General features: G+C 45.9%; 1 protein-coding gene across 4 annotated transcripts in view; it reads right to left on the bottom strand.

Annotated features, from left to right (window-relative positions):
* The window catches only part of ERI3 (ERI1 exoribonuclease family member 3), a 131,521-nt gene that overhangs the window by 83,701 nt on the left and 20,735 nt on the right, over positions 1–27,085 (bottom strand). For all 4 annotated transcript variants that reach the window (XM_066269382.1, XM_066269385.1, XM_066269386.1 and 1 more), the window contains exons 4-6: positions 14,390–14,506; positions 7,187–7,246; positions 1,688–1,779 (exon numbers count right to left, since the gene is read on the bottom strand). In XM_066269382.1, coding sequence (XP_066125479.1) covers positions 1,688–1,779; positions 7,187–7,246; positions 14,390–14,506 — 269 coding nt within the window. The remainder of the gene's footprint in view (positions 1–1,687; positions 1,780–7,186; positions 7,247–14,389; positions 14,507–27,085) is intronic.

Below are 27,085 nucleotides of genomic sequence, written 5' to 3'. Positions count from 1 at the left end.
CAGATGGGGCAAAAGTAGGCTTACAGTTGTTCATATGGAAAATCATACAATAATAAGTAATAATACAATAATAAACTGTTTCGTGTACTCACAAATGTAAACCATCTTTTGCCTGACCTTGTGTATGTACATGCCAATCACAGTTAACACAAATGAATCTGAAATGCATGTGTTTATGAAATGAACAAGCCAAAAACTGAAAACCACTAGAAGAGTGGGAGTCCTAGGAGGCTATCTGGAGGAACATCTGGCCTGGACCAGGGTAGCCTAGGAACTCAGGGTATCACTCTGCATCCTGTCCCACCCCGAATAGCTTCTCCTATGCTGTGGAGCTCCACATAAGTTCCTTCTCTGCTTCAAGTGCTCAAAGCTGCCCAGGACGCCAAACAAGAATAGCCTTCCTCCTTCTAACTCTCTCATGGAACCCTGTTCTGATTCCTATCAGCCCAGCCTATATAATTTCCCTGACAAAAGAGTGTTATCTGGGAGCAGAGATCCTCTGGAGCTCCGGGAGCTGTGTGTGCAAACCTGGACGAATGCAGTCAGTGCGGGAGATGAGGTGTGTGGGTGTTTATGTGACCTGGGCTTGTTCTTCCTCCTGTCTCACCTACAGAGTCAGTGTCCGACTGCAGGCCTGATACCCATGCAGCTGGGTGCATAACTTCGCCTCAATGCCCAGAATCCAAAAAGCATAACAAGGGCCTTGGTGAGAAGATAATGCCTGATTTGGTAGGAAATGTCACTCCAGAACCACTACTCCCAACACCCCACCCTATCCTCAAAAGCACAGATGTGCACACGCACACACACACATACACACACAGCTTGCTGCCACCTTCAGTCACAAAGAACACAGAGTTATCGATTCTATCAATCCTCAGCAAACAATACCCCCACCCCCACTACCCCACTTCAGCTCCCTGGGGGCTGTCTGAAGCCAGGTATCTACGAGGATAGACAAGAGGCAGAAGTGTCAACCTAGCAAAGGAACCAGTTTAGTCTTTCAGGATCAGGAAACAAAGGAGAAAAGGCACTGGGGACAAAGAAGAACAGAGGAGGCTGGTGACTTAGGCTGCTTCCTAAAAGCAGCCCTCTCTCATCCCACCACTGGGCCCTCAGGTGGACTATCGTGGACTGTATCCCAGATAAGAGGACAGCACAGTATAATGGTGGAGAGAAAGGACCCTGCAGCCAGGCTGCCTGGGTTTGAATCCTGACTCTGTGTGTTCTTAAGCAAGTTACTTAACTTCTTTGTACCCTAATCTTCATATCTATAAAATAGAAATAATAAGAGTACCTCTGATTATAAAATGAGTTACTATTTATAATGTACTTAAAATAATAAACATTATGCAGCTGGTTAAAACACACAGACCCTCTTTTAATTCCTTCCTTCCAGAGCAATGACACGTAGCCCTGCAACTGAAGGGCTGTCCTCAGCAGTGAGACCTGGAAAAGGCAGGAAGTCCCCAACAACAGCAGTCCCAGTAGAGTCCTTGATCTGTCCACCCCTGTTCCAGAGGCAGCAGTCAGGGCTTCCAGCCCTCTGCTCCTCCACACAACCCCAAAATCCAGGGACTCCCTGACCCAGCTGCCCTGTAGGCTTGGGTATTTAAGTCTGTAAAAGGCAAGAACTGGTCCCACAAATTCCAAGCCCTGCCAGCAAAACAGCCCTTCTCATACTCACATGACTTTTAAGTCCCAGTCTCCACAGGTGACAAAAATTGACTTGACGTTTGGATCTAAGAGGCCTTCCTTTGCCATCCACTCATCGACCCTCTGAAAAGTACACAACAAGAACAGATGAGATTTTCCTTTTTTTTTTCCCTGAGTCTGTGAAGAGCCACAACAGTAAAACGCAGATAAGCTGCTTGTAATCAGAGCAGAAGAAAACTGTAACCTTATCCAACCGTCTGCATTCTGGGCTCTCAGTCTTGGCTCAGAACTACAGAAGCACTTGCAGGACAATTCCTGCAGAAAGATCCCACAAGCCCAGGTGTTAGGGAGGAGGGAACCCCTCCACACCCCTATTACCTGGCAGCCTGCCCCAGATAGGATAAGGACAGATCCCAGTAAGTCAGTACAAATACCTATGGTTCTCAAAGGCACAGCCCAGCATAGACATAGGCTGTCCTAGGCCATGAGAACAGGCTGGATCCCCAAGCAGGGACTACAGTCCAGTTCCATCATTCACTTATTCATTTTACTCTTCCACCAAATGTTTATTAACCAAACTTAGCTCTCCTCTGCTGATTGAGGATTCAAATTCAGTGAATTCTTTTTTTTTTTTTTTTTTTTAATTTTTCTGAAGCTGGAAACAGGGAGAGACAGTCAGACAGACTCCCGCATGCGCCCGACCGGGATCCACCCGGCACGCCCACCAGGGGCGGTGCTCTGCCCCCCAGGGGGCGATGCTCTGCCCATCCTGGGCGTGGCCATATTGCGACCAGAGCCACTCTAGCGCCTGAGGCAGAGGCCACAGAGCCATGCCCAGCGCCAGGGCCATCTTTGCTCCAATGGAGCCTTGGCTGCGGGAGGGGAAGAGAGAGACAGAGAGGAAAGCGCGGCGGAGGGGTGGAGAAGCAAACGGGCGCTTCTCCTATGTGCCCTGGCCGGGAATCGAACCCGGGTCCTCCGCACGCTAGGCCGACGCTCTACCGCTGAGCCAACCGGCCAGGGCCCAGTGAATTCTTTTGAAGGCTGAGCTCAACCTAGACAGGGAAAGAAATTGCTCCTAAACACATTTTAAGTCTCTTTCTCCATCCCTTTGATGGGTTTTATTATTTGCATTCACACTAGAAGTGTGAATTATACAAATACTAAAATCAGTATATAATGACAGAATTATCATAAAGAATTCATGAAGCATCACCTATTTTTCAGACATCCCCAGGCATGGAGTAGGAGTAGAGCAGATCACACCACTGCTCCACTCACATGGAGGATCATTTGTAAAGACTATATGGCACAGAAGTTAGAAGTGCAGGATTGAAAGTCAGACACAACTGGGTTCTAACCTTGGCTCTTTAATATCCTGGCTGTGTCACTGATGGGAAGTCATTTAAAAGTCATTTAACACCTCTGAACTTCAGTTTCCTTCATCTATAAAATGAGGTAGTATGACTAACCTTTCAGGTTGTTTTGAGAATTAAATGCAATAATGTATTTAAGTGCCTACCACAAAATAGACAAGAGGCTGAGAAGTGGGAAAAGGCAGATCATCATAATATAATATAAAGATGCAGCAATAAAGAAGTGATCAGAATGCTATAGGACCAAAAGGAGGAAGTGGCCAGCTCTACCATTTCCAGGAAAAGGAGTCAGAAAGGCTTCATAAAGAAGATAAAATGCTATTATGTTGAGTGAAATAAGCCAGGCAGAGAAAGAAAAATATTATATGACCTCACTCATTTGAGGAATCCAAGGAATACTGTGAACTGAGGAACGGAACTAAAACAGAGGAGGGATCAAAGGAACCAGAGGAAAAGAAGACAGAGGAAAAGGGGATGATAGGATGGGATAAACCTGAAGGGAAGGGGGGAGGGCACTGCAGGGAGGAAGGCAAGGGGAATAGGGGGGAAGTGGGGATGCATTTGGGGTGACCCTAGAATCTATGTAAACATAAATAAATAAATAAATAGAAGATAAATGAATTAAGGGCTTGGTGGTTGGGTTTACTTGACAGGATGGAACAGAGGAAAGCATATTACAAGCAGAAGCACAGGCCCAATCATTCTGTATTTGAGAAGCAATTATCTGTTTAATGTCTGCCTTCCCCACCAAATTATAACCACCATGAAGGCAGGTACTCTTATCTGTCTTATTCACTGTGTTAATCTCTAACCCAGCACAGCATCTTCTCAATAGATATTTGCAACTGATTGAAATGTGAGTAGGGAGTAATGTGACCACAGTCCACAGTGTATAGAAAAGAGGAAGAGAAACTAAGGCTAGAGTCTAGGTTAGGCCAGACTGTGAAGGGCTTTTTGTGCCCCGCAGGTAACGAAGGGCCAATGGGAATCTTGAAGTGAGATTACTTCTGGCAGGTGTAGGTTGGCTCCCTGGACATCTCAGAGATGCTGGAAGCCTGGCCCGTGTTAAAGCAGTCCTTGAGTAGGGCCAAGGATCCTGTCTAGGTCCATGGCTATGGCAGTTCAATCTCGCAAAACATCAGAGCTGCTGCCCAGTGCCAGATTATGCAGATCCTCTTCATAATCAGTATACCAGAGAATCCTTCTCAGCCCAAAGGTCTCCCCAGTAGCTAAATTCTAGACCTTCCAATGCTGAATGGTTTGTTTCTCTAATCATTTTGGTCCAATCCTTTGCACAGACAGACAGATACACAAACACACACACACACACCCTTTCCCCAAGGTCACCCAACGTTCTGGGTCACCGACCTTAAATCCCCAAGTAAGTGACCCATGTGCATGGAGGCGGGGGTGGCTCCCCAATGCCCCAACTCCTGCATAGTGGTCCTGGAAAAGACAGGAGGTTAGGACAGAACTGTCAGGAGGCAATACCCAGAAAGTCCAGGCTTTCACCATAAGAAACACTTGACACTCACTACGGTTCTTGGAAGCTTAGGGCCTAGGCCATTCACTCATGCAGCAGATATTTAGTGGGCACCTTCTACTATGAACCTGCTCAGAAAGTGATACCATGTTTGGAATTAGGCTTGTCCTTTTCCTTTCCTCTCAGTTTGAATGGATAAAGGGTTGGAGGAACCACCAATAATCCTAATCTTCTGAGCCAGCCCTGCTCAGCCCCAGCTACTAAAGGTTTAGAGAAGCCCAGCTTGAGCCTACTTAGAACAAATGAGTCAGACAGGTAGATGGATGGGTCGATGCATAGATTATGGATGGATAAATAGATGGCTGGATGGGTGGGAGATGAATGTGTGGATGGCTAATAGGAGGGAGGGAGGGAGGGAGGAAGTGTGAAAGGGAGGGATAAATAGGTTTTCAGGTGCCTAGAAAGTCCATCCATTGACCCTGTTTTGGGATGAAGGAATGACCACCATTCACTCCTATATCCTCTCTCCGGGACGGTCCTAATGGCTCCAGACTGGACAAGGGAGATGTGTGGGGATGGCCAGGCCAAAGGAGCTAAGGAAAAAGATTTTTTTTTAAAAGAACAAATGAATCAGGCACACACCTAGCTGGCCACCTGGCTCAGGGCCTTGGTTAGGACAAAAAGGTAGCTCTTTAGCTCTATAACCAACTTAGGGTGAGACAAAGCAGAGCCTCATCTGGTCTCCTTATCTTGCCAAAGAGTCCCCATTCGGGTGATGCCAGAAATCTTCCCTCTTCCTACAAAGTATGCTGAAGAAGTAGAATGAGCCTCCTGGGCAAGACTCGGAACCCTCTGAGCATTTTTCTTCAGAGCCGGCCAGGGGTCCACAGGAGGGTGCCTTCTGAAGACCATATCTCTCTCCCCCTCAACCGGCACCTCTGAGGAAAACAAACTCATAACCACCACCCCCAGCCAAGGTTTAGTGCTAGCCCAAAACAAGCATCTTCCTCCCAGGACCCCAAACAGAGACACTGCATAGGGACAAGGTATCTATCTTATAGCCTCCCTCAGGAGCCAGGTCCCATCTAGGTCAGTGGGGTTGGGAGACATCTCAGAGCTCATCTTATCTTTCTCCCAATCTATTTCAGATACCCTAACCCTGCCCCTGCCCAGGGCCCGACTGGGCAGAGCCTGGGTTTGCACACTGTCAGGGACAGGATGCACACTCTGCCACTGGGTGAGCCTACACCAGTTTCTCCGGCCCTGGCTCCATCTTGATGAGCCCCAGGATATTCAGTCTGTGCTTCTCTCCACTGTGGGACAGGCCCTATTGGCTAAACAAACAGCTCTTCCTCCCTCTCCTGGCCACCACCCTCCTTCCTCTAAGCCAGTGGTAGTCAACCTGGTCCCTACTGCCCATTAGTGGGCATTCCAGCTTTCATGGTGGGCAGTAGTGGAGCAACCAAAGTATAAATAAAAAGATAGATTTAACTATAGTAAGTTGTTTCATAAAGATTTACTCTGCCAAACTTAGCGAAACTCCAACATAAAGTACTTGGTAAGTAACTATTATTATATGCTTTAACTTGCTGTAACTCTGCTTTATAAATTTTATAAAGTAAAGTTACTTCCCTACTTTATAAATCACCATTACTGTGGAACCGGTGGGCGGTTGGAAAATTTTACTACTAACAGAGATACAAAAGTGGGCAGTAGGTATAAAAAGGTTGACTGTCCCTGCTCTAAGCTAACTACCTCCGATGCAGATGTGCGCTGTCCTTCCCCAGATACTCTGCTCCTCCTGTGCTTTCACAAGGGCTGAGCTTTGGGTGTACTGGTCTTCGAGATAAATAAAGCACCCAAGGAGATCCACAGGCCTTTTCTCCTGCCACTAAGTGGGAGGGGGGGCCTGAAAGAGGGGTCTTCTCCCTCTCTGAAAAGCCTCAGGCAGAGGGGGCTGGGAGACAAGCTGAGGCAGAGCACTGCCCTCCCTCACTCCCTTAGGCTGGAGCACAAGAAGCTGCATCTTAACCTTTTCCAGCTCCCTCAGGAGAACATCCTAGAAGTGTGGTCTCTGCCAAGGGTTCTAAAGCCTTTAATTTGATTTCCCTCACACAGGCAATTGTTGTAATTATTCTGATTAGGAATCATTACCCAGTACAGGCACTGCACCTGACAGGCACAACGCGTCCAGCGGCAAGCTGCAGTGGGGCAGGCGGGCCCGCCGCACCTCCTAGAGGAGCTGACAGCAAACAAAAGCCATCGATGGGGAGTTCTGGGTGAGTTAATGAAGTGCTCACATGCCACAAGAAGCCAACACTAAAGCTAAACAAAAACACCTCTAGTCCCAGGGGCCAGTCCCACAGTGCCGCAGCACAGCTCCCCTACTCCCCAGCCTGCCCAGGACTGGCCAGCGCAGGAAGGGGTGGGGGCCTTCCACACACCTCCTGGCAGCACTCGGACATCTTGTCAGTAACCCTGATGGGAACAGCTGGAGATGACAGATCAATGGTTCAATACTCTCAACAGCATGTCACTGATGTGACAGCAAATGTTATTCTAATCAAGCCATAATCATAGTCAAATTACACAGCGACATTCTCAGGAGGGGAGGGAGAGAAAAGCAGCAGGAAGGGGTCAAAGGTCAGGAATTAAAGGTCACTCAACCTACCTCCAGCACTTGCTGCAGGCTTGGCTGACCATCCACCATGGCTTGAATAATCCCGGTGAGCTGAAAGAAAAAATAAAGACCAATGGATGGAAAACTCAAAGCTGGACTGAATCCTTCCCTTTCTGTCGTTCTCCTTCTACTATAAAGAGCTCTGACCTGTACTGCTTTTGGCTGAGAACCTGACCGAAGCCTTGGGAACCAAGTCCCAGGACACACTGTAAACTTCCCAACAACACCCTGCCCCAAAATAGGGATACACATCTACGTACTGATCACAGGGTATGTCTCAGACCTGCTTCAGCTTTCATTTGGGAAAAATAATAAGATTTTATGTCTTGTGTGTTCAATAGGCTCAATTACTCCCTACAAATTACAATCTAAAGTAAATTCACCTCCAAACTTCCCAGAGGGTCCTGTCGGACTCAGAGAAAAATCACACAGGACAGGCACACTTGGTTTCTAGTGCACCCCTTCTCTGGGCCTCCAGATCCAGCACTTCCCCCTCTAATGCCAGTGAAGGAAGGGCCAGGGGACTCCCACAGGCATCCACCCTTCACCCAGCATACCTGGGCCCTCAATACCAACCAGCCAAGCAGGAAATAGGCACCTTAACCGATGGGGAAACTCAGGCTAAAAGGTCTAATGTGCAAACCTGGTCTAGAGAATTTCTGACTCTCAGGCCTATGTTCCACCCAGGTCAGGCTTAGGTTGAAACAAGCTTGTTGCTTTGTTTTGTTTTGAAGTGAAAATATCCCTCAAGCACAGACTAGAACAGACTGCCCTGAGGGTATGAGGCAGGAGGTGCTGTCCACAAAACTGAAGTCAGCTGAAAACCGCCATGCCCACTGTGCCCTGTCTACATCCAGACAGAGAATATCATCGAAGGCTTGCTTGGAAACTTCTATTTTTTTAAGTGTTCGGGGGGTGTTGGATTAAACTCCAATTAAACTATAATTACATTTAATGAATACCAAATACGCAACTCACAGAAACCGCTGGCACTAAGAGGGAAGGTTATTTTCATAGCGACTTACATGGAATGGTAATACACACCTTTTAGGGAAGAAATTTTCATTTTAAGAACGCTGAGTTCCTCTAGGTGGGTTTCTGTAGTTCATCAAGTCATTATTAGGTGGTATTTTAAGGAAGTGTAAGGACACAGCCACTCTATTTTATATTCCAGAAACTGTTTTTATATTAATCTGTATTTTAATTGGGTAACAGCTGCTGCCTACAGACTTCCCATGGTCTAAAAGGAAAATAAATTAGAAAGATTAACTACACTGTTGTTTCACAAGGCTTTAACCCACAGCATGCCCACCCAGCTGGCACCTCCACACCCTTTCCTTGCTTGGGAGACCAAAGAACTGCCCAGCAGAGGGAGGGCCTGAGCCAAAGAGAAGAAAAGATTATCTACTGAGGGCTGGGGGAGAGGGGTGGAGGAGGAGATGAGCCCTGGGTCAGCAGCTTTAATCTTGGAGTGCTAAAACTCCTTTTATTTAGTCAACAACTATTCATGGAAAGCCTACAACATGCTGGGCCCCATTCTAGGAACTAGGGAGCCAGCAGTGAAGAAACACATGAAGACTTCACTGAATGTGTTCTCAGCAGGCCTCTTGTGCCCCGCCCCACTAGCACCCAGAGCCTGAACACCTTCCACAGCCACACACTGAGCAGGGCAGTGGCCCTGTGTTTTGTCTCAGGCACACAGGGCTCAGAGTCCAGAGACTTGTTATCAACTCCAGTTCCCATGGCCAGACTAACTACTACCAGTGGGCCCTTTTTGGCCCAGCTTCTCTCCTGCTTAGTTCTTCTAGGGCCAAGCCATGAGTTGGAGCTTTGGGTCAGGACTATCCTGGAAAAGAGGGCCTACAGCCATTCTTACTTCTTGGAAAGCTCCAGGGTCTGTGTGCCAGATTCATATTTAGTCTGAGCTTCTGGGGCAAGGGTAGGGCTACTCCTTCTCTTGGCTCCCACCTAGGGCCACTCAGATGAGCTGAACACCAAAGGGCTTCCAGACACTCAGGAAACCAATGGCACCCTTGCCAAGAACCCTTCTTGGAGATGGCACTCAGGTCAGCATCTCTGTACCCCAGAAGCACCTGCTCTGGGCCCTAGGAAAATCACTCATTTGGGAAAGAAAATCATTCTACCAAAAAGGAAAAGCAGGGGTGCTGCTCAGTAGGAGCTCTCACTACAGACTAGGCCTGCCTCTTCCCACCCTAGGGTAAAGGCTGGGGTTCCAGGATCCCGCGGCTTTCCCAAATTCCTCTCCAGTGGTCAGCAATCCTAGAATCATCATCAGGCTGGGAGGAATCTAGCAAGTTCAGCTCCCTCTCTCCCCCTGCTTCCCATACAACTTGTAGTCCAGCAAGACATGGCTACAGCTCACTTCCTAAAGGACTTAACCCCCAGAAACACAGGGGCTTGGGCTCTTGGTTCAACTGGAGGCAACCTTCCAGGGGGAGGCCTCATTCCCCTGTGTCAATTCCTCCAAGGATGGACTACTGTGTTATCAGCTCTGCCAAGGAACTGAATGAAGAGGAGTGAAGTTTAAAAAGTCAGTCCCTATACCTGATACTGACAACAGGTAAGATACCTGAAAGAATTATACCACAAATTGTGAGGAAGAGAGACAATTTAATAAAACCAATATTGGGAAGTTCTACTTTAGGCATAACTTAAATCTTTCATGCTACAGTTTAAGCTCATTCCCACTTAGATTAATATATAATTGTAAAAAGCTTTCACATCCTCACAATGAAAGGTACTAGAGCAAAGCCAAGTATTATTAAGCTGAGAACCTGGGCTCACGGGCTAAACAGAACTCAGAGACCTTAACTACTTAAAGCAGGAGAGGTGAGAGGAAGAATTTATGTGTGCTCTATGGATCCTTTCACTGAGGGATTACAGATTAACTCCTGCTTCTCCAAACTCGGAAACCACAAGGTGAGGGGCTTTTGACCCTGACTGATAGATAACACGACTGGTGGTTATTGAGATACCCTACCCACATAAGGGCTTTGTCCAGGAATGAACCAGCTTCATCATAAATACTAGCAACTACAGGAAGCAGCCCAGGATACTTGGTGCCAACAGAATGTCAGCATCCAGCACTTTCTCCTTTCACAGTTTATCTCCAACATAATCGTATTCTGACACCAAGACAGTTTGTTGATTACATAAGCACTTGTCTCTGGTGTGCAATCTGATAATCAGACCCACTCTTTCTTGCTCAAAGAGACCAATAAATCTCACCCTTTATAAGTACAGGTGCAAGACAAAGCCCTTTACTGGCATTTAGCACCATGGGTGTTTTTCCACTTTTTTCACAATAATGACAATGACAGAAGACTGCCCATGGTCAGGGACTGTATGGCAGTCCAGCTGCTAGACACAGAGATCTGATGAGCTGGAGCAGATTCTAGAGGTGATAGGGAAAGGGCTTGAGAAAGAATAAAACACATCCCATCCCATCCTGTCTCTGTAAGAACCATGTCTCTAGGCCGACTATCACCTGAAACTAAGAAAGGACCTCAAGAAGGCCAGTAACATATTCACCACACACAGCAGTAAGAGTGCCCGTATGTCACTACAGACTCACCCAAAGCAGAATCCCTCCTCTTGCTGACAGCACTGAGCCGTTCTCTCCCCACTCCACACAAGCATTTGCCCATGTGTGTACTCGTGTCGTGTGTGTATGCACACCTGAGTTCTTAAAAACCTCTTGTGCATGAGAGAAAATTCTACCAGAGGAGCTGCTTAGGCACAAGCAAGGGCTTTGGGTTGTTCCTCATACTTCCTAACAAAAGATTTCCTCTAGCTGGAAAGGCAGCTAGTGCCAGCTTGGATGAGGTCCGAGAATAGCCCCATCCTGTGTCCATGCCTCTCTCTGCACAGCAGCTCCACATGGTGCAGAGACAGGGCAATATTTAGATGATCTGACGTCTTTCAAAGAAGACTCTACTTACTCAACACAGCAAGTCAGCAGTACAGTTATTCTAGCAAGTGTGGAGGTTGAATAATTCCTTGACAATATTCATTCATTTAAGAAACACATATTAAGTGTTTGCTTGGTACCAGGCCCTAATGATGGGACAAAGATAGATCAGATCTAGTTTCTGCTCTCAAGAAACTCACAGTTTAGTGGGCAGACAGATAAATAATTACAGTATGATATATACGATCAGTGTTATGTTGGGGTGAGCATAACCCAGCCTTTCCAGGCTGCCCAGAGAAGGTGACTCTGAGCAGAGTCCTAGGGGACAAGTAGGGGCTGGGGAAGGAGAGTGGGAGCATTATCCAGGAGAAGGACCTTCAGGTACAGAGGTGGATTATGAGAGGGTGACCTGTGAATGAAGGAAATGAGGGGAGGATGAAGCAGGGAGATATGAGGCTGGACAAAAAGGCAGGGACCAGGTCAGGGAGAGTTTTGAGCTCTGGAAGCCTGAGACAAAATATAGATCAGGCGTCCCCAAACTACGGCCCACGGGTCGCAATGCGGCCCCCTGAGGCCATTTATCCAGCCCCCACTGCACTTCTGGAAGGGGCACCTCTTTCATTGGTGGTCAGTGAGAGGACCACTGTATATGGCAGCCCTCCAATGGTCTGAGGGACAGTGAACTGGCCCCCTGTGTAAAAAGTTTGGAGACCCCTGACATTGTAGACTAAAGGCCTGCAGCACAACCATACTTTCACTTTCAAAACAAGGATTTCCCAACACCACCATGCCTACTACCATCCAAATTGTGTGTGTCTATGAGTGAAACTTCCCATAGCTTTCATCATAGTCCCACAATCCCTCCTCCTCAAAAAACAGGAAGTAGAGAGTCAGCCCGACTTGCAGATGTCTGGGGTTCGATTCCTGGTAAAGGCACACAGAAGAAGTGATCATCTGTTTCTCCACCCATCACCCTCTCCTTTCTCTCTCTCCCTCTCTCTCTTCCCCTCCCACAGCCATGACTCAACTGGTTTGAGCGAGTTGGCTTCAGACGCTGAGGCTGGCTTCATGGCTTCCACCTCAGGCGCTAAAAAAAAAATGGCTTGGTTGCTAAACAACAGAGCAATGGCCCCAGATGGGCAGAGCAACGCCCCCTAGCAGGCTTGCCGGGTGGACCCCAGTCTAGGCGAATGCGGGAGTCTGTCTCTCTACCTCCCCTCCTCTCACTAAAAAAATAAACAAATAAACAAAAATAAATAAAAAGCAGCAGCAACACTACTCTAAAGATCTTTTTTCCCAATATTATGGAACATCCACTCCTACCCAGGCCAAGTTCCAGCAGTGCTCTGCGTCATCCCTAAACAGGTAGCAACCATGACAAACTTTGGCCTCCTTGTCTATGCCAAGCAGCCTAGCTGGAGCAGGATCCCCCAAGGGGAAGCTACTCACAAAGAAGAGGAAGAAAAGGACAAAAGACATTACATTTTCAGGCCAGTGGAGGGCTCAAGTAACTGGCTGGTTTAAGGAAAGTTTTCCCTTCCCTCCTCATAAGGAAGGGGATTTTCATCACCATTAAAATGTTGATTTTTCAAAAGCAGCAAAAAAAAAAAACCAGATTAACACTCCCTGGTGATATAGATAATTCCCAGGAAAAGGGGAAAAAAACAGTAAGCCCCAAGGGAACAAGAACTTCAATATCTGCCTTGGCTAGCTGGTTCAGTGAATAGAGCATCGGCCCGATGTATAGATGCCCTAGGTTCAATTCCCAAGGGCACACAAGCGAAATGACCATCTGCTTCTCTCCCCTGCCCTCTTCCCCTCTTGAAGCCAGTGGCTCAATTGGTTGGAGCATAGGCCCTGGGTGCTGAGGATAGCTCAGCTGGTCGACTGGTCGAGCATCAGCCTCAGTGCTAAAAATAGCTCAGTTGATTCAAGCATTGGCCCAAGACAGGGGTTGCCCAGGTGGATCCCAGTCAGGGTGCATGTGGAAGTCTGTCTCACTATCTCCCTTCTCTTTCTTTCTTTCTCTCTCTCTCTCTCTCTCACACACACACACACACATACACACACACACAAAGAACCTCATTATCGTTTACCTGGAACAACAAAAGGCTTGAGAGACTACACACCTTGGCAGATGGATGCCTGCAACAAAATGCCCACCCAAGTCAGGCAGCAAACACTGGCACCAAGCCCAGGAGTGACCCTCAGGACCTCATGTCCGGGCTAAGTCAGCCTCAGAGCCCACTGAGCCCTCCTATCAGTGGCAGGCAGACCCTTCTCCAGCCTCCTTCACACCAAGGAGATTGTTTTGAGATTACTCAAGAATTTTCCTCCTGTTTCATTCATATGTAAAAGTAGGTCTCTGAAAGAAGGCATGAAGTCTTTAATGAACCCTAGCCCCAAATTTCTAAAAGAATTCTAGAAACACTCATGTTTTCCCATCACTTCTGTTACTATATATTCTTGACCATTCTTGTGATTTCACCACAGCCCGTGGCCACCAGAGAGCATCACAGAACACATCACAGGGAAAGCAGCCACAGCAGGCTCTCCATGTAGTCATGAGAGTCTTAAGGGTGCCTCCTTTCTGTCAATGGCTCATTTGAGCCTCCAGCAAGCATGAAGATCTCAGTTAGTTCTGGTTTCACAGTCTGTAAAATGGAGCCACTGTTAACCTGCTGATAAGGTGGCTAAGTATAGTATCAGCCTAAGACAAAGATAAGGACATTTCAGCCTTGGCCAGGCTGTGCTCATACTCCACTTGGATTGCCCTTCTCCTTCCTCATTGATTCAGTGTGCTTCCCACAAACTCAACCAATGTTTCACATAGGACCCCTTTTCTCAAAGACAGCGAAACATCGCCAGAAAGCTTAGAAAGTCTGAATCTCTTCTTCTAAGAAGCTGAAATCGTCACCTCTTACCAAGAGGCCCAAGGGAAATGAAACTGAAAAGAATCTGAGCCCCAGAAGCACCATCCTGCTCCTAGACTCCAAGTGCCCCGTCACCAGGAAGGGGAGGGATTACAAGGACGGGGAAATACTGGGGAAGCTGGGACAGATTGTGCCGCTGTTCTCCCTGGGTCTCCAATGACCAGACTGGCCCAAGGGGAACAGCAGACTTTGTAAAGAGCCAACTGCTGGGTCCAATGTGCACTTGCCTTAACTGCTGATAAGACCTAACTTTCCTTAATTGGCTGGTATACCAATGATCCAAAAGGTCTTGCCCTAGTAGCCCTTGCTGCCCAGAGCCAGGGCCCTTACCTCTGTGCAGAAGGGAGTAAGCTGTGGATGGACTACGGGCTGGACATACATGTGAAAGGTAGACTCAATCTCCATGGTCCGGCCATTTAATTTCAGGATGGGGAACTCGATGATTTCCTGCAATGGCAAAGACATAGAAGAGGAAAAATAAGTTGTTGTTTTTTTTGTTTGTTTTTAAGTCAACCATTTCAAATAATAACTCAAAGTTAACGACGAGGGAGTATTTTGAACTCATTACCTTCTGCCAGGCCAAACCCCAGACTGAGTAAGTGAAGCAGTGCTAACTCAGTTACAGCCCTAACCCGCCCACTGTGAATATCCTCACAAGCTCCAGGGACCGGACACAGGCCCATCCTCATTATCTCTGGAAAAGGGGAAGGAAGACGGCAGCACAAGCTGCTCCAATTTCCCCAAGTGGTTCTCTAGCACAGGCTTGCTCACTAAAAGTAGGCCCCTCTTTTCCCTAGCCCAGGCCCCTGCCCTGAAGGGGCCTGGGTCTCCAGCCTTACAGATAACCAGCCATCAGACTAATGTACAGTGTATATGAAGTTTAAACAGAGCTAATGAATTTCTTGTTTTTACAAAAAAAAAGATACATAATAAATAAAACCAAAGGAGATATTAAAGAAGAGAAAACTGAGTAAGAGTAATGGGAGCAAGTGCCTCCCACCTTTCTTTCAGGCAGTAAACCCTACCCCCAACAAGCCCCCCCACTCCAAATCACTTAACCAGCCCTTCCCAGTCCACTGGAACGTAATGGAAGAGAAGAAGGAGGAGTGACAATTTGTTTGGTGTCTCTAAGATTAATTTGTCTCCGTTATTTAATAGAGATGCACAGCACCAAGGTCCTGATGTGCAAACAGGCTTGCAGAACGCTGGCTGTGCAGCAAGCCTCATACATCGCTCCTGGGAAGGGAGGAATGCACCAGAGGGGGGAGAGGGCAGGAGAGAGCACACATGCACCAAAGAGAAGAGGGAAAGCGAGCAGAGAGAATAAAAAAAATTATTGCTTTTTAATATTCAAAAACAGTTTGCAAAATTTAATCAAAGCAGAGGAAAAGCTAACATTTTTACTACTTTGACATTTTTATTAGCGCTTTCATAAATTTTTAAAACATGAATGGAATTAGTTTACAACACACACAAAAAAAAACTGCCCTGAAAACATCTGGAAGAGACAAATAGGAAATAATAAAATAAATAAATAAAAGCAAAATCCTCCGAGTAAAATTAGCATGTGAGAAAGGCCTCCACTGCAGAGAGGGAGAGAAGGGGGGCTCTGCCCACTCAGTGGTTCCAGCAGTCAGTTCCGGCTGCATCCCTATCCTGGGTCCCCCATTCTGGAAAGGACCTTTCCAGTATCACTGAAATCAAGGCAAATTGGTTCTCTCCAGGGAAAGCCTAGATCAGCAACAGCGAAGCTGTTGACATCCGACTGTACTCAGAAACGGGCACGCGGAAAGACAGGAGATATGGCCGATCTCCTTGCTACCCAGGGCAGCCAGGTGTCCTTCCCCTACCCCCTAAATTGACCCACTACTATCAGGCATGTTTTTAAAGCATCTATTTTTATCCAACATATTACTGCAGGACTGAAGACCAAATGAAGGTTGTCAGAGTTCATGAAGATTCAAAGGTTCTGGTAGCTTGGTTTCCCTGGGGTGATATCCAAAGATGGGGAAGCTGACAAGAGTCCCCCGAAATAGGAAGGGCAGAGAGGCAACAAGGCTGGAGCCAAGGGGGAACAGAGAGGAAGCCCAGACTGCTGCTTAGGCTGAGTGATGCTTCTTCCTCTCAATGTGTTTCCCAATTCCTTGGGCCTCTTATTCCCCACAATGCACACAAAACTGGCCAGGCAGAAGAGTGTGGTGCTGAAAAACAAAATTGAGGAACACACACACACACACACACACACACACACACACACACACACAAAATACATATTGGTCCCCCTAAAAAATCAGATATCCAAGATCTCCAAGAGCCAACTTTGAGGTGCAGCTCATCTGACTCCTCAATTTCTGATGTAACCCTTCAACTCGCACTAAGCAGAAAAAATACTTCCCCAACAGAAAGAGCTCCACAGCCTGGTGAGTTTGGATGCCCTGGTGTCTCAGGAAACAAATACAGCCAGCTCCTCAGTAACAATGTTAGCTGGGCCCACAATGAAATTTAACCTGTGACACAACTGTACTTTTCATTTAAACTTTCATTTCAAGAGAAGCAGTGTTTGGAGACCTGCAGTTTGTCCTGCTAATAAAGACAAGTGTTGGGACCTTTAAGGATGCCATTCATCTCTGGCTTTTATTAAATTCAATTTTCTTAAGCCCATGATACATTATGAAATTAGGAGTTGACATTCCTCTGGAAACAAAAATATCTATCAAACACAAATAGAAAAAAACCCTCTATTACCAAGAATTTATGGCTTAAAGTTGATCACTTTCCACTTTTTTACAAGCACATGGCTTGTTTTAGATATCTGAAATGTTATTATGTATCTAGAATTTCATTAGTATTTATTATAAAACAGTAAGCGCTTCAGCTCCTCTCTGACCAGCACCGCATCCCCACCCCAGTAGATTCTCTGAAAACTTGGTCTGTGGGTTTCCCCACTGCAGCTCCATCCTCACTTGGCTGCTGCTGGCTTCTTCACCCCTGGGGAAATGGAGCCAATCTAACTGCTCATGCTCACTGTCACCCTCTCAGAGAGGAAGAACAAGCCAACCTCGGCTCCATGAAAAAGAGGGGTAACTCAGAGAGGTTACCCCAAGTACTAGGTTGGTCACATTAATCTCAAGAGCTTATGAAGACGTGCTTTCACGCCAGCTTCTGGGGCAGCTGCTTTGATAATGAAACTTATCCTTGCCCTTTCTCTTTTTCCCTCCCGCAATTTCATTATTCCTTTAGAATGATGAAAAGGATCTTCTTATTTTTCTTTAAGGAGGAGTTGAGTGTCTGCTTGTATAAAGGTAGCACCAGGAGGGAAAGAACTTCTTTTCTTTTTCTATTCATACTTTCACAATTCCTTAAATTTGTATGTCATTTGCATTCAGTTCAACCACCTGAGCATCTACGATAGTATGTGCAGGACACCAGACAGGTGGTGGAGTGGGATTTAGAGTTAAGTTGTAGTCTCTGCTTTGGAGAAGTCCACAAACTAGTGAGCAGAAAAGATACGTGAACAAATAATGAACACTGCACTATGATAAGTATCTTAGTGGAGAGACATACCAAGTGTTAGGCTTTTCAGTTTACAATGTGCTTTCAATATATTTTCCCATTTTACCCTCATTAATCCTGGAAGATAGGTCATATCATCATAATCATCATCATCAGGTCATAAATCAATACTATCAAGCACCTACTATTTACCAGACAGGCTGGGTGTGGACACAGATACATACACTGAGAAGTGACTCCTCTCTGTGAGGTGCTCAGAGTCTAGGGAAAGGGTAGAGAGAGGTTAACCTCAACACTGTTGGAGACATGTGGAAAATGAAATCACTTCATTCCATTCACCTACTGTTTACTATGTGGCAGATATTCTGCTAAATGCTAACAGGAATGATCTCACTGAATCCTCCTAACAACTCATGAGGTGGGAACCATTATCCCTATTTTACAAATAAACTAAGGCCCAAAAAGAAGTTGTCACTTGCTCAAGGATATACTGCTACTAAGGGACAGAGCTGGGACTCCACATGGGGAAAAGGAAACTTACAACAGTATGACTAGAAGCTTTCGAAATCTGAAGGGTTAAGAAAGATCTGATTCTTTTAGTCTGAAAGACTGTCTTTAGGGAGCTCAGTCTACTATCTCCTAGGAAGAGAGCTGCTCTCAAGTTACCAGAGCAATAAATGTGGACTATTCCAGGCAGAAAGTCCTTAGGAATTGCTACTGAACAGCTTCCACTACGGCTGCAGTGACACAGGTGGCACTATGCTCCATGCCTGGGGAGGGCAGGGACCATGAGCTTGCACCTCCAGCAACCAGCTCCATTCCAACACGCAGACTTTACTCTCCCAACTTTTGGTGTGTAGACATATAAAGGGGCTGTTAAATGGCAAGACCAAGCACGTGGCTCTAACAGAAAACACCCTGCTTTAGCAGAGCTCTCCACAGGAACAGAGAGGTGAAGTGATCTACCCAAGGTGACAAAGATGGTAAGCCAGAATTTAAACCCAGACATAGAACATTCTAAAGCACTTTCTACCAGATCACTTGCTTCTCACCTTTAAATGGTTTCTCATCCTCCCTCAACTGCTAAAAACCACCAATGTCCCAGTTTGCTGTTTCTCCAGACCAAGGGTTTCCTGGAACACAGGACTTCCAGGGCTAAAATTGGGGCAGTTGGTCACCCTACACCAGTGGTCGGAAAACCGCGGCTTGTGAGCCACATGCAGCTCAATCAGATTGAGGACGTTTTTAGCAAAGGCCAGTTTAGGAGTACCCTAATTAAATTAGTAACAATGTACCTACCTACATAGTTTAAGTTTAAAAAATTTGGCTCTCAAAAGAAATTTCAATCGTTGTACTGTTGATATTTGGCTCTGTTGACTAATGAGTTTGCCGACCACTTCCTATACCGTCCACAAGTTGTCTAAACCACTGGGCTGTCTAAAGTCAAGCACTGGAACCCAAAAAGTTGATGATGCATGCAAACTGGCCACAACTTAACAACTAAGGCAAAGCTTTATTAGAACGTGGGTTTTTCAAAGTATCCATGATTCTAAATCAATTGTACCTGCTGTCTTTCTCAATAAAATGCCAGCTACAAAGTCTTTTTTTTTTTTAAGGGGAGGGAAGACAGATAAAAAGAAGAACCAAGTAAATATTCTTTTACCTTTTTAAGTGAGCAGAGGTTTAAGTTGGAGCAAAGGTTCTGAATGCAGCTGCTTTCTAATTGTTCAACTAGGAACCCCAGAGATTTTCTTGATAAACTGAGGACAAAACTGTAACAGCATTTCAAATGAAATTTCACACCCACAATCAGTAGATTACAAGAAATAAATGTGTAGGTTGGTTACAGGGTATTCAAACTCCCTTCAACTAAAGTGTCTGTAGTGATAAGATTATATTTGAAGACAGAACAACAAAAAAAAGGATTTTAAACAGGAGGGACCTAGGTTAAACAGTTGGAATTTCTTGAGAATGGAACAGAGGGTTTAATAGTGTAGTGTGCTTACAGACCTTTTTTCCAAAGCACAGATTCTCCTTTGCCTAAGCTGATGGTTCTGTAGTCCGGTGTGAAATGAGGGAATGAGCAGATCATTTTCATGGCTTCCCCTCTCAACCTAGGGACTGGTATTTCCTTAATTTAGAGGCAGTAACGACTCATCTATCCCTTCTCTTCACGTTCTGAAGAAAACTCCAAAAAGTGTGTGTCCCTGAACAGAAAAGTTTGATAAAATCCAAAAGCAACCTCACACCACAAGGTAGAAAAAGTAGTACTTGGCAAAAAAAAACATGGGTTTTATCCAAATACTTGGTTTCTAGATAAAAGTCCCACGGAAAGGTAGGTCCTTTCTCCAATATATCTAGGAGTCTCCTGGCCACAGTGACAAGGGAAGCCGAGAGGGAAAAGTAAGGGGTACACTGGGCAACAGATGGGGCATGGTGCGCTTAACAGTTTCTTCCTTGGGAAAAAAAAAAGACATTTTATGCACAAGGAGCTTATTTCTTAAACAAACACTCGTGGTTTTGATTTACACCACAGCCTGCTCCTAAATAATTTATGGCGGGTTAAATTTATTGCCGAGCCCTGGCTGGCTGCAAATTCGAATTGCCAAATAATTAGATTTTAGGGCAAAGCTTATAAATTACCCGTCGATTTGTCCGGACTTGTTTGTCAGTTGCTTTGTGCTTCGGGTCATCTTTGGCATTTGGCTGTTTGGGTTTTAATTGCTGATTTACACTTTGACAGATGAGAGCTGATGCTCGAAGTTTCAGGACAAGGAAGGGTAAAAAAATCGGAGCTTTAAAAGGCTGATTTTTTACCTACATGTCCCTCTTCATCCATCCTCACAGACTCCAAAGCAATTAAAATGTAGAAAAGAGGCTGAAAATGAATACTGCTATTCTTTATTGGGGGAGTGGCACAGTGAATTATAATTTACTAATAGCTAAATTTTAAAAATATGCATAATACCAATAAAAGAAGAAGACAGGAAGTCTTTGAAACTGTATCTTCACCCAGGGTATGCACACCTCTGTCTACCTCTAAGTGCACATGACCCAGGATCAACCTCAGTTCAAACATTTTTAGATATTCAATTGCAATAACTTCAGATATTAGTGGTCTCTGTGAAGGTGACCCTTTAGGGCAGCCAGCAACCAAATGATTTCTTTGTAGCTACCTGTATATATATATGTATCTGTCATGAAATTAATTTAATTTTTTTTTTTAGGAGGCTCTTTTTTTTTTAATTTATTTATTCATTTTTAGAGAGGAGAGGGAGAGACAGAGAGAGAGAAGGGGGGGAGGAGCTGGAAGCATCAACTCCCATATGTGCCTTGACCAGGCAAGCCCAGGGTTTCGAACCGGCGACCTCAGCATTTCCAGGTCGACGCTTTATCCACTGCGCCACCACAGGTCAGGCATGAAATTAATTTAAACAAATCTCAGGTTGTGTACAGGAAAGGTTCCCCAGAGGCAGCACTGAGGGAGGGCAGGGAAGTGGATGGGTGCCAAGTCCAACTTACTATTCCACTGGAGGGGGAAAAAATCGTGCTTGACTCTGTCCACTATGTTGATAAAGGGCCTGCAGGCTCTCTCTATGCTCCCCAGAGAAGAAGGGCCTACCTCCCAGCCACCTGCTATATACCCCAATAGCTTACTGTGAGGCTCATCAGTCAGAATAATACTAGCAGTAATTCTACTAATAAGAGCTGACACATATAGCTGTTACATGTCAGGCACTATTCTAAGCACTTACATTTATCCTCCCAACAGTCCTATAAGACTGGTACTATTGTTGACCTCATTTTGCCAATAAGACAAGGGAGGCATAAAGAGTACAAGTAACTTGCCCAAGACAAGCCATACGGCTAGTAGGTGGTAGAGACTAGGCTCAAATTCATAGAGTCCAATTTGAGAGTCCGTGCTCTGAACCACTATGCTATATTGCTTCTCACCTGAATAGAATCTACCTAGCTTTCCTAACTTTGGAGGTCCAGATTCCACATTCTGGTACTGGGGCATATGCAGCCAAAGCCCGTGCTTAGGGAAAAGTCATGCAACATGCTTGAGATCACAAGATGAACTGCAGAGGCTGGGTTAGACAAAGGCCAGTTTTCTAATCAATGCAAATACTGTACCAATGACTCACTAGCTGGGTGAAGAGGTGGGGGTGAATAACAGGTGATCAAGATAGGACCGAGCCCACTGACTCACAGAGAGGGTTCTGATCAGGTAACATGTATAAGAACCCAGAGGGGCTGGCTGGGCTTCAGGAGGCCTTGTTCACCAACCTCATCCACAGCTCCAGTGGCTGCTGGTTTTGTCATAGAAGACTACATCCCCATGGGGTACTTCATAGGTTCTCTTTTCTCTGTCCACACCTGACAGCCAGCTGCCAGGACAGGGATATGGCCGTGCTAGCATGACAGCATATTTGAAAATCACTGACCAGTAAATAAGTAATACACAGACTGATCTCTTGCCCACAATGTGCTAAACACTTATCTCACACACTGACTCATTTGATCCCACATCTCTGTAAGGCAGGTGGAATTACTACCATACAGAGGAGAGAGATAAGGCAGTCAGTGATTCTCAACACATGGTCCCTCACAGGCAGCATCCCAACAGAAAATTTAATAGAAATACAAGGTCCTGGCCTTCACCCCCAGCCTTTTTGAATCAGAACCCTGAAGGTGTGGCCAGCAATCTGTGCTTTAACCAACCCTCCAGGCGATTCAATGCTTGCTAAAGTCTGTGCAATATGCTGAGGCGCCAAGCTGGGGTCTCCTCACCAACCACCACATTCCAAACCATCATCATGAACTTCCTCTAAGGCCTGCCCCAACACTGTTTTCCTAGTCATGTGAAAGTAGACCTTATTAAAATACCATGTTTTATTTCATTCACCATTCCCATTAGTTGGCTCCTCCATCCCCAACTAATGCCCTAGTCCTTGTCAGTTGATTAGTTCGTCTTTCCATTCAAATACTGTCAGTGGTGGGAAAAAAGAACCCGTGAACAATGCAGATAGTGCCTGGCCTCCATTTACAACACCACGATCTGCAGCCATGGCTCTCAGTTTGCATCACACTTTTGGAGAGCATGATTCTAAGCTCTCTAGCCAGATATCATCCTATCCACCCAACCATCACCACCTACCTCCCCCAACAGGCCAAGAGCCAAACAGTTCATCAAACAGATCCTAGAGTACCCACCCACATCACCACTAAGGAACTCACCTACTACATATCAGTTCTCCCTGATATGGATCTTCAGCTCAGCGCACTCCATTTATAACCCTGAATTCCACACTCCACTACTTACCAAATCTCTTAGCACCACTGACTCCCAGGAGCCCACTAGTATCCACAGGAGCTATCAGCTATTTAAAATCATGGTTCTCAAGCTCATTCCTTTCCCATCACATCTAAGGGCTGTAACACATAACTACTCTCCGTTCCCACCACCACCACCTTAGTTCAACCCACTAACATCTCTTTCAAATAATACCTCCTAGCCAGTTTCCCTGTATCAATTTTTAACCCCTTAGAGCACCTTCCCTTCCATTCCCATGAACTCTGGCTTGCAAGGGCATTCTGTTTCTTCCTTCCCACTCAACAATACATTCACGCTTCCTATTCTGGCTCACCAATTTAGCCCCCAGCCTCACTGTGGACTCTGTATGCTCCTTTCTTTTCAGGAACTTCAGGGTCTCCAACTAAGCCTTGGACCAGACCTTGGCTAGAAGGGCCTCCCCAGGACCAGACACTGACCATAGCACTGGAAGAGAAGTGGTGCACGTATTTAACAGATCTGCTTTGCTGCCCATAGACCAAGATCCCCCACTGGCCAATGACATACAGAGATAGGCTCAAAACTGCAGTCCATCCCAAGATACCTCAGCTTCAGACTGAAAGCTTCCCTGTTGTCTGTCTCTCCCTCCACAGTCTATTTACCTCCTTTCTGATTCTCCCAGCACCTAACAGGATTTTGCCTGCAGCAGCACTCAGTCCACACAAACCCTTCCCTGCATGTCCCATCCTGCTCGCCCTTCTGCTGCAGACCTGCCAGCCTGGGGGGCTAGTGTCAATCTGGGAACATTCGCATTTCAGGCTTTTAGGCTATGACTCAATTTTCACAGCTAGAGCTCAAAACATCACATAAATGTATGACTGTAGGAGCTTTTAAAGCATTGTGAACACCCAGGATAAGAGAATAAAAAATAATCATTCCAATGGCATGTTAATCAAAATGATGCAGGATCCTTTTTCCCAACAAAACACAGAGATGGAGAAAGCATCTCCTAACATCAGTTTCCTCATGTCAAACAACTGAGATCAGTCTACAAAGTGTGAAATGTAACCAATAACGCTGAGGGAGAAAAAAGGATGGGGACAGGGAAAGACGAAAGCTGTGGACCTAACTTAACTACTCCTCTGCATTTCACTGCCCACTTATTCCTTCCTGACCGACTGGCTTTCTCTCTATGGCTATTATATACCTGTTGCTGCCACTCAGAGAGGAGCTCAACCCCCACCCGCATGCCTTCCAGTCTTCTGTGCTGTAGCAAATCTTCCCTTGTTACCCAGGCCTCCTGCCTCTTCATTAATCCTTTCCACCCATTTACCTATTTGAAGGGTACAAACCTCCCTGATCTATGTAAGGTGGGTCTTCCCGAGGCATACTTAGCAGCTCCAGATCCAAATTGCCAATAATTCTGGATGTGGTAGTGGGGTGTCATGTCATTCTCAAGCCCTTGTCTCTCTCCAGAGACCTAGCAGCCTGGCCCAGTGCTGCCTTCAGTGGCAGCTGAGGTGTCAGATGACTCCTTCCTGAGGATGCCTCAGGGCCTCAGCTCACATATTTATTCATTGACCTTCATCCTTTTTTGCCCACACTTTATAGGCTAAAATTCTCTTAAACCTCTTTCAGCCTTCATACTCTCACTCACAGCATCCCAGTAAGACCGTCTAGCTTGAATGTGAGAAATACCATGTAACTAACCCTACTAACCAAATGGTGAAATATTTGCCAGGTTCAAAGTCCTCATCCTCCCTCTTCTTCATTTTTAATATTCCCACAAACAAGCCTGCAATCCAGGTCAGTTTTTTCAGATTTAGATTATTCCTCCTGGCTATCCCAAGAGCACCTTCTACAACAGTTCTGAGAAGCCTCAAACCTGCCTGGCCCTCTCCAGTCTCCTAAGTTTCTCTTACCAGGGGGCCTACGCAACCCTCGCCTATGCTGCAAGCAGTATTGATCAATCCCCTCTTTTGTGCCCCATTGTACCAAGAACTTACCTATGTGACAGTAGTTATCATACTGCTAAATGGTGTCTACTCTCCTCAAATATGAGCTCCTTAAGGGTAGGGACCATTTTCTACTTGTCTTTCTAGCCCCAGCATCTAACACAGAGCTTGAAGTTGCTATTCAAAGAGTAAAAAGAGGCCTTTTCATGGGCTCTAAGGTAGTTACAATAAGGTCCTCCCCATTCCTTTACCCACTTGGTTGGTTTTGTCATGTCCAACAAAAACCTTAAAAGGCAGCTCAGTGTCACCGTTAGTTTACAGTTCCTGATTTCATTCACCATTTATCAATGGCCCTATTCTTTAGAGCTCTTCCCCACCACCAACCTTAGCCCAGTCCCTAACAAAATCTGCATTCCAACAGCTGTCTCAGCCTTGGAGAGGCCACCAGGATATTAAGAGTCTGGGAGTGGGGGGGGGGGCGCTTTCTGATTTGCACTAAATTATGTGGTGATTTTGTTTCCAGTGACCCAGTACTCCCTAAGGAAAGTCCCTGGTCCCACCCTAGGCAACTCCATAGCCTAACTATATACACATCATGAAAACTTAAAGGTAGAGGGTAGAGAAGCTATCTCAATAGAGCAAATAAGCCCACTTTGATCATGTAATCCCACCATGCATCAGTTCCCCACTCCCTGTGTATTTTGCTTCTACATTGCTATGTCGGCTCCAAATAAAGAAGGGCCCTTCGGTTTTCATGTGAAGTTACAACAGGGCCAAGATGAGGACACAGCAAATGGTTATTCCCTTTCAGGAAGCAATAGTGAGGCGCCACAGTGAGAACTGGGGGAGGCCCATCCCTGAAAGGGACCACCAGGGAACTGCAGGTGGAGGAGGGGGCTTTGGAAGAGGGAGAAGGAAATACCACATTTATGGAGGCAGCAACAAAAAGGACAAAAGGAGCTAGTAAGCTGCCACCATCATTGGCCACCATTAGAGGAATTCACTTATAGTGACCCTGGAAGAGATGTGTTAAAGCAGAGATATACTAAAAAGAAAGGCAATAATTGGTCTGATGGGCAGGGGAAAAATTATTCCAGGAGTCGGGAGCCTGTGCAAGAACACTTACGGCTCACACAGTCATCATAACTCAGCCCCCTCAAGCATTTTGTGCTCTGCTTATGGTGTTAACTTTAATGTCTTAACATATAACACCATCCGCACTAACACAAAATACTACACACGCCAGATGAGGCTGAGTTATAGTTGCTGTGGGAAGCATAACTTTGAATTTCCTGATTTTGGTGCATTTAATCTCAACCATAACGTTACATTAACGTCGGTTTTGCATTTCATTTCCCAGTTTAGAAGAATAGCGTCAGCGCCTTCGCCTATCTGTACAGAAATAAAAGTGCAAGCTGACTGAGACCACAGGCAGACAGACTACAGCCCAACAACTGGGCTTTCCTGCTAAAAAGCCTGCCCAGACCCCTCCCACTTGGAGGAGCTGCAGCCAGAAAAAGTGAGCTGAGAGGAAAGGTTAGGCTCTTTTTCTAGGGAACTGCCTTTCCATGTACTTGATGTGTGCAGGAATCAAAAGCAGAGAGAAGAAGCTAAATCCACAGCAAGATCATTATGTGTGAACTGGGTGGGGGTTTGGGGACCAGGGGTCCTGCCTTTCAGCCTTGAATGAGAAGAGAATCAATATAGTTTCATTTACAGGGATCTTAACCAATTTCCTATAAAGTTTTCCAAAATGTCTCTCACAAAAGACTAATAATTATGTGTCAGTTCTGTCATACTGAAATTCTCCAAATGCCCCTCTCCTGAATTATTCCTTCTCATGCCACCATCAACCCTCCCCCACCCTACCCTCCCAAAATAACCCAGCATCTGGACAATTTTCTATAAAAAGAAACTCCTTTGCTCATAGTTCTAATTCAAAATGCAGATGGAGTCTCTTCAAGAATTCCTTATTTAAAAAGAAAAAAAAAGCCCCTGTGGACAAAGACCAAACACTAGAAAACCCCCAACCCCAAAGGTCAAATTTCTCCAAAGTTGGGGGCACCTGAATACAGAGGGAAAGGACAACAGTCAGCAAGGCTGCTACAGAGCAGTGAGATAAAGACTTAGACCAGATCGGGTAGCTGATGGATGACCAGGGGGAACTGAGGGAGGGAGCGTAGGCAGCAGCCAGGACATCAAATCCCCAGAGCAGGAGAGCTGGGCTGCCCCATCGCTGGCCATCAGCACAGCTCAGGTTAC

This window comes from Saccopteryx bilineata, chromosome 3 (assembly GCF_036850765.1).
Source record: "Saccopteryx bilineata isolate mSacBil1 chromosome 3, mSacBil1_pri_phased_curated, whole genome shotgun sequence".
NCBI lineage: Eukaryota > Metazoa > Chordata > Mammalia > Chiroptera > Emballonuridae > Saccopteryx > Saccopteryx bilineata.
This window is presented reverse-complemented; position numbering and strand designations above follow the sequence as displayed.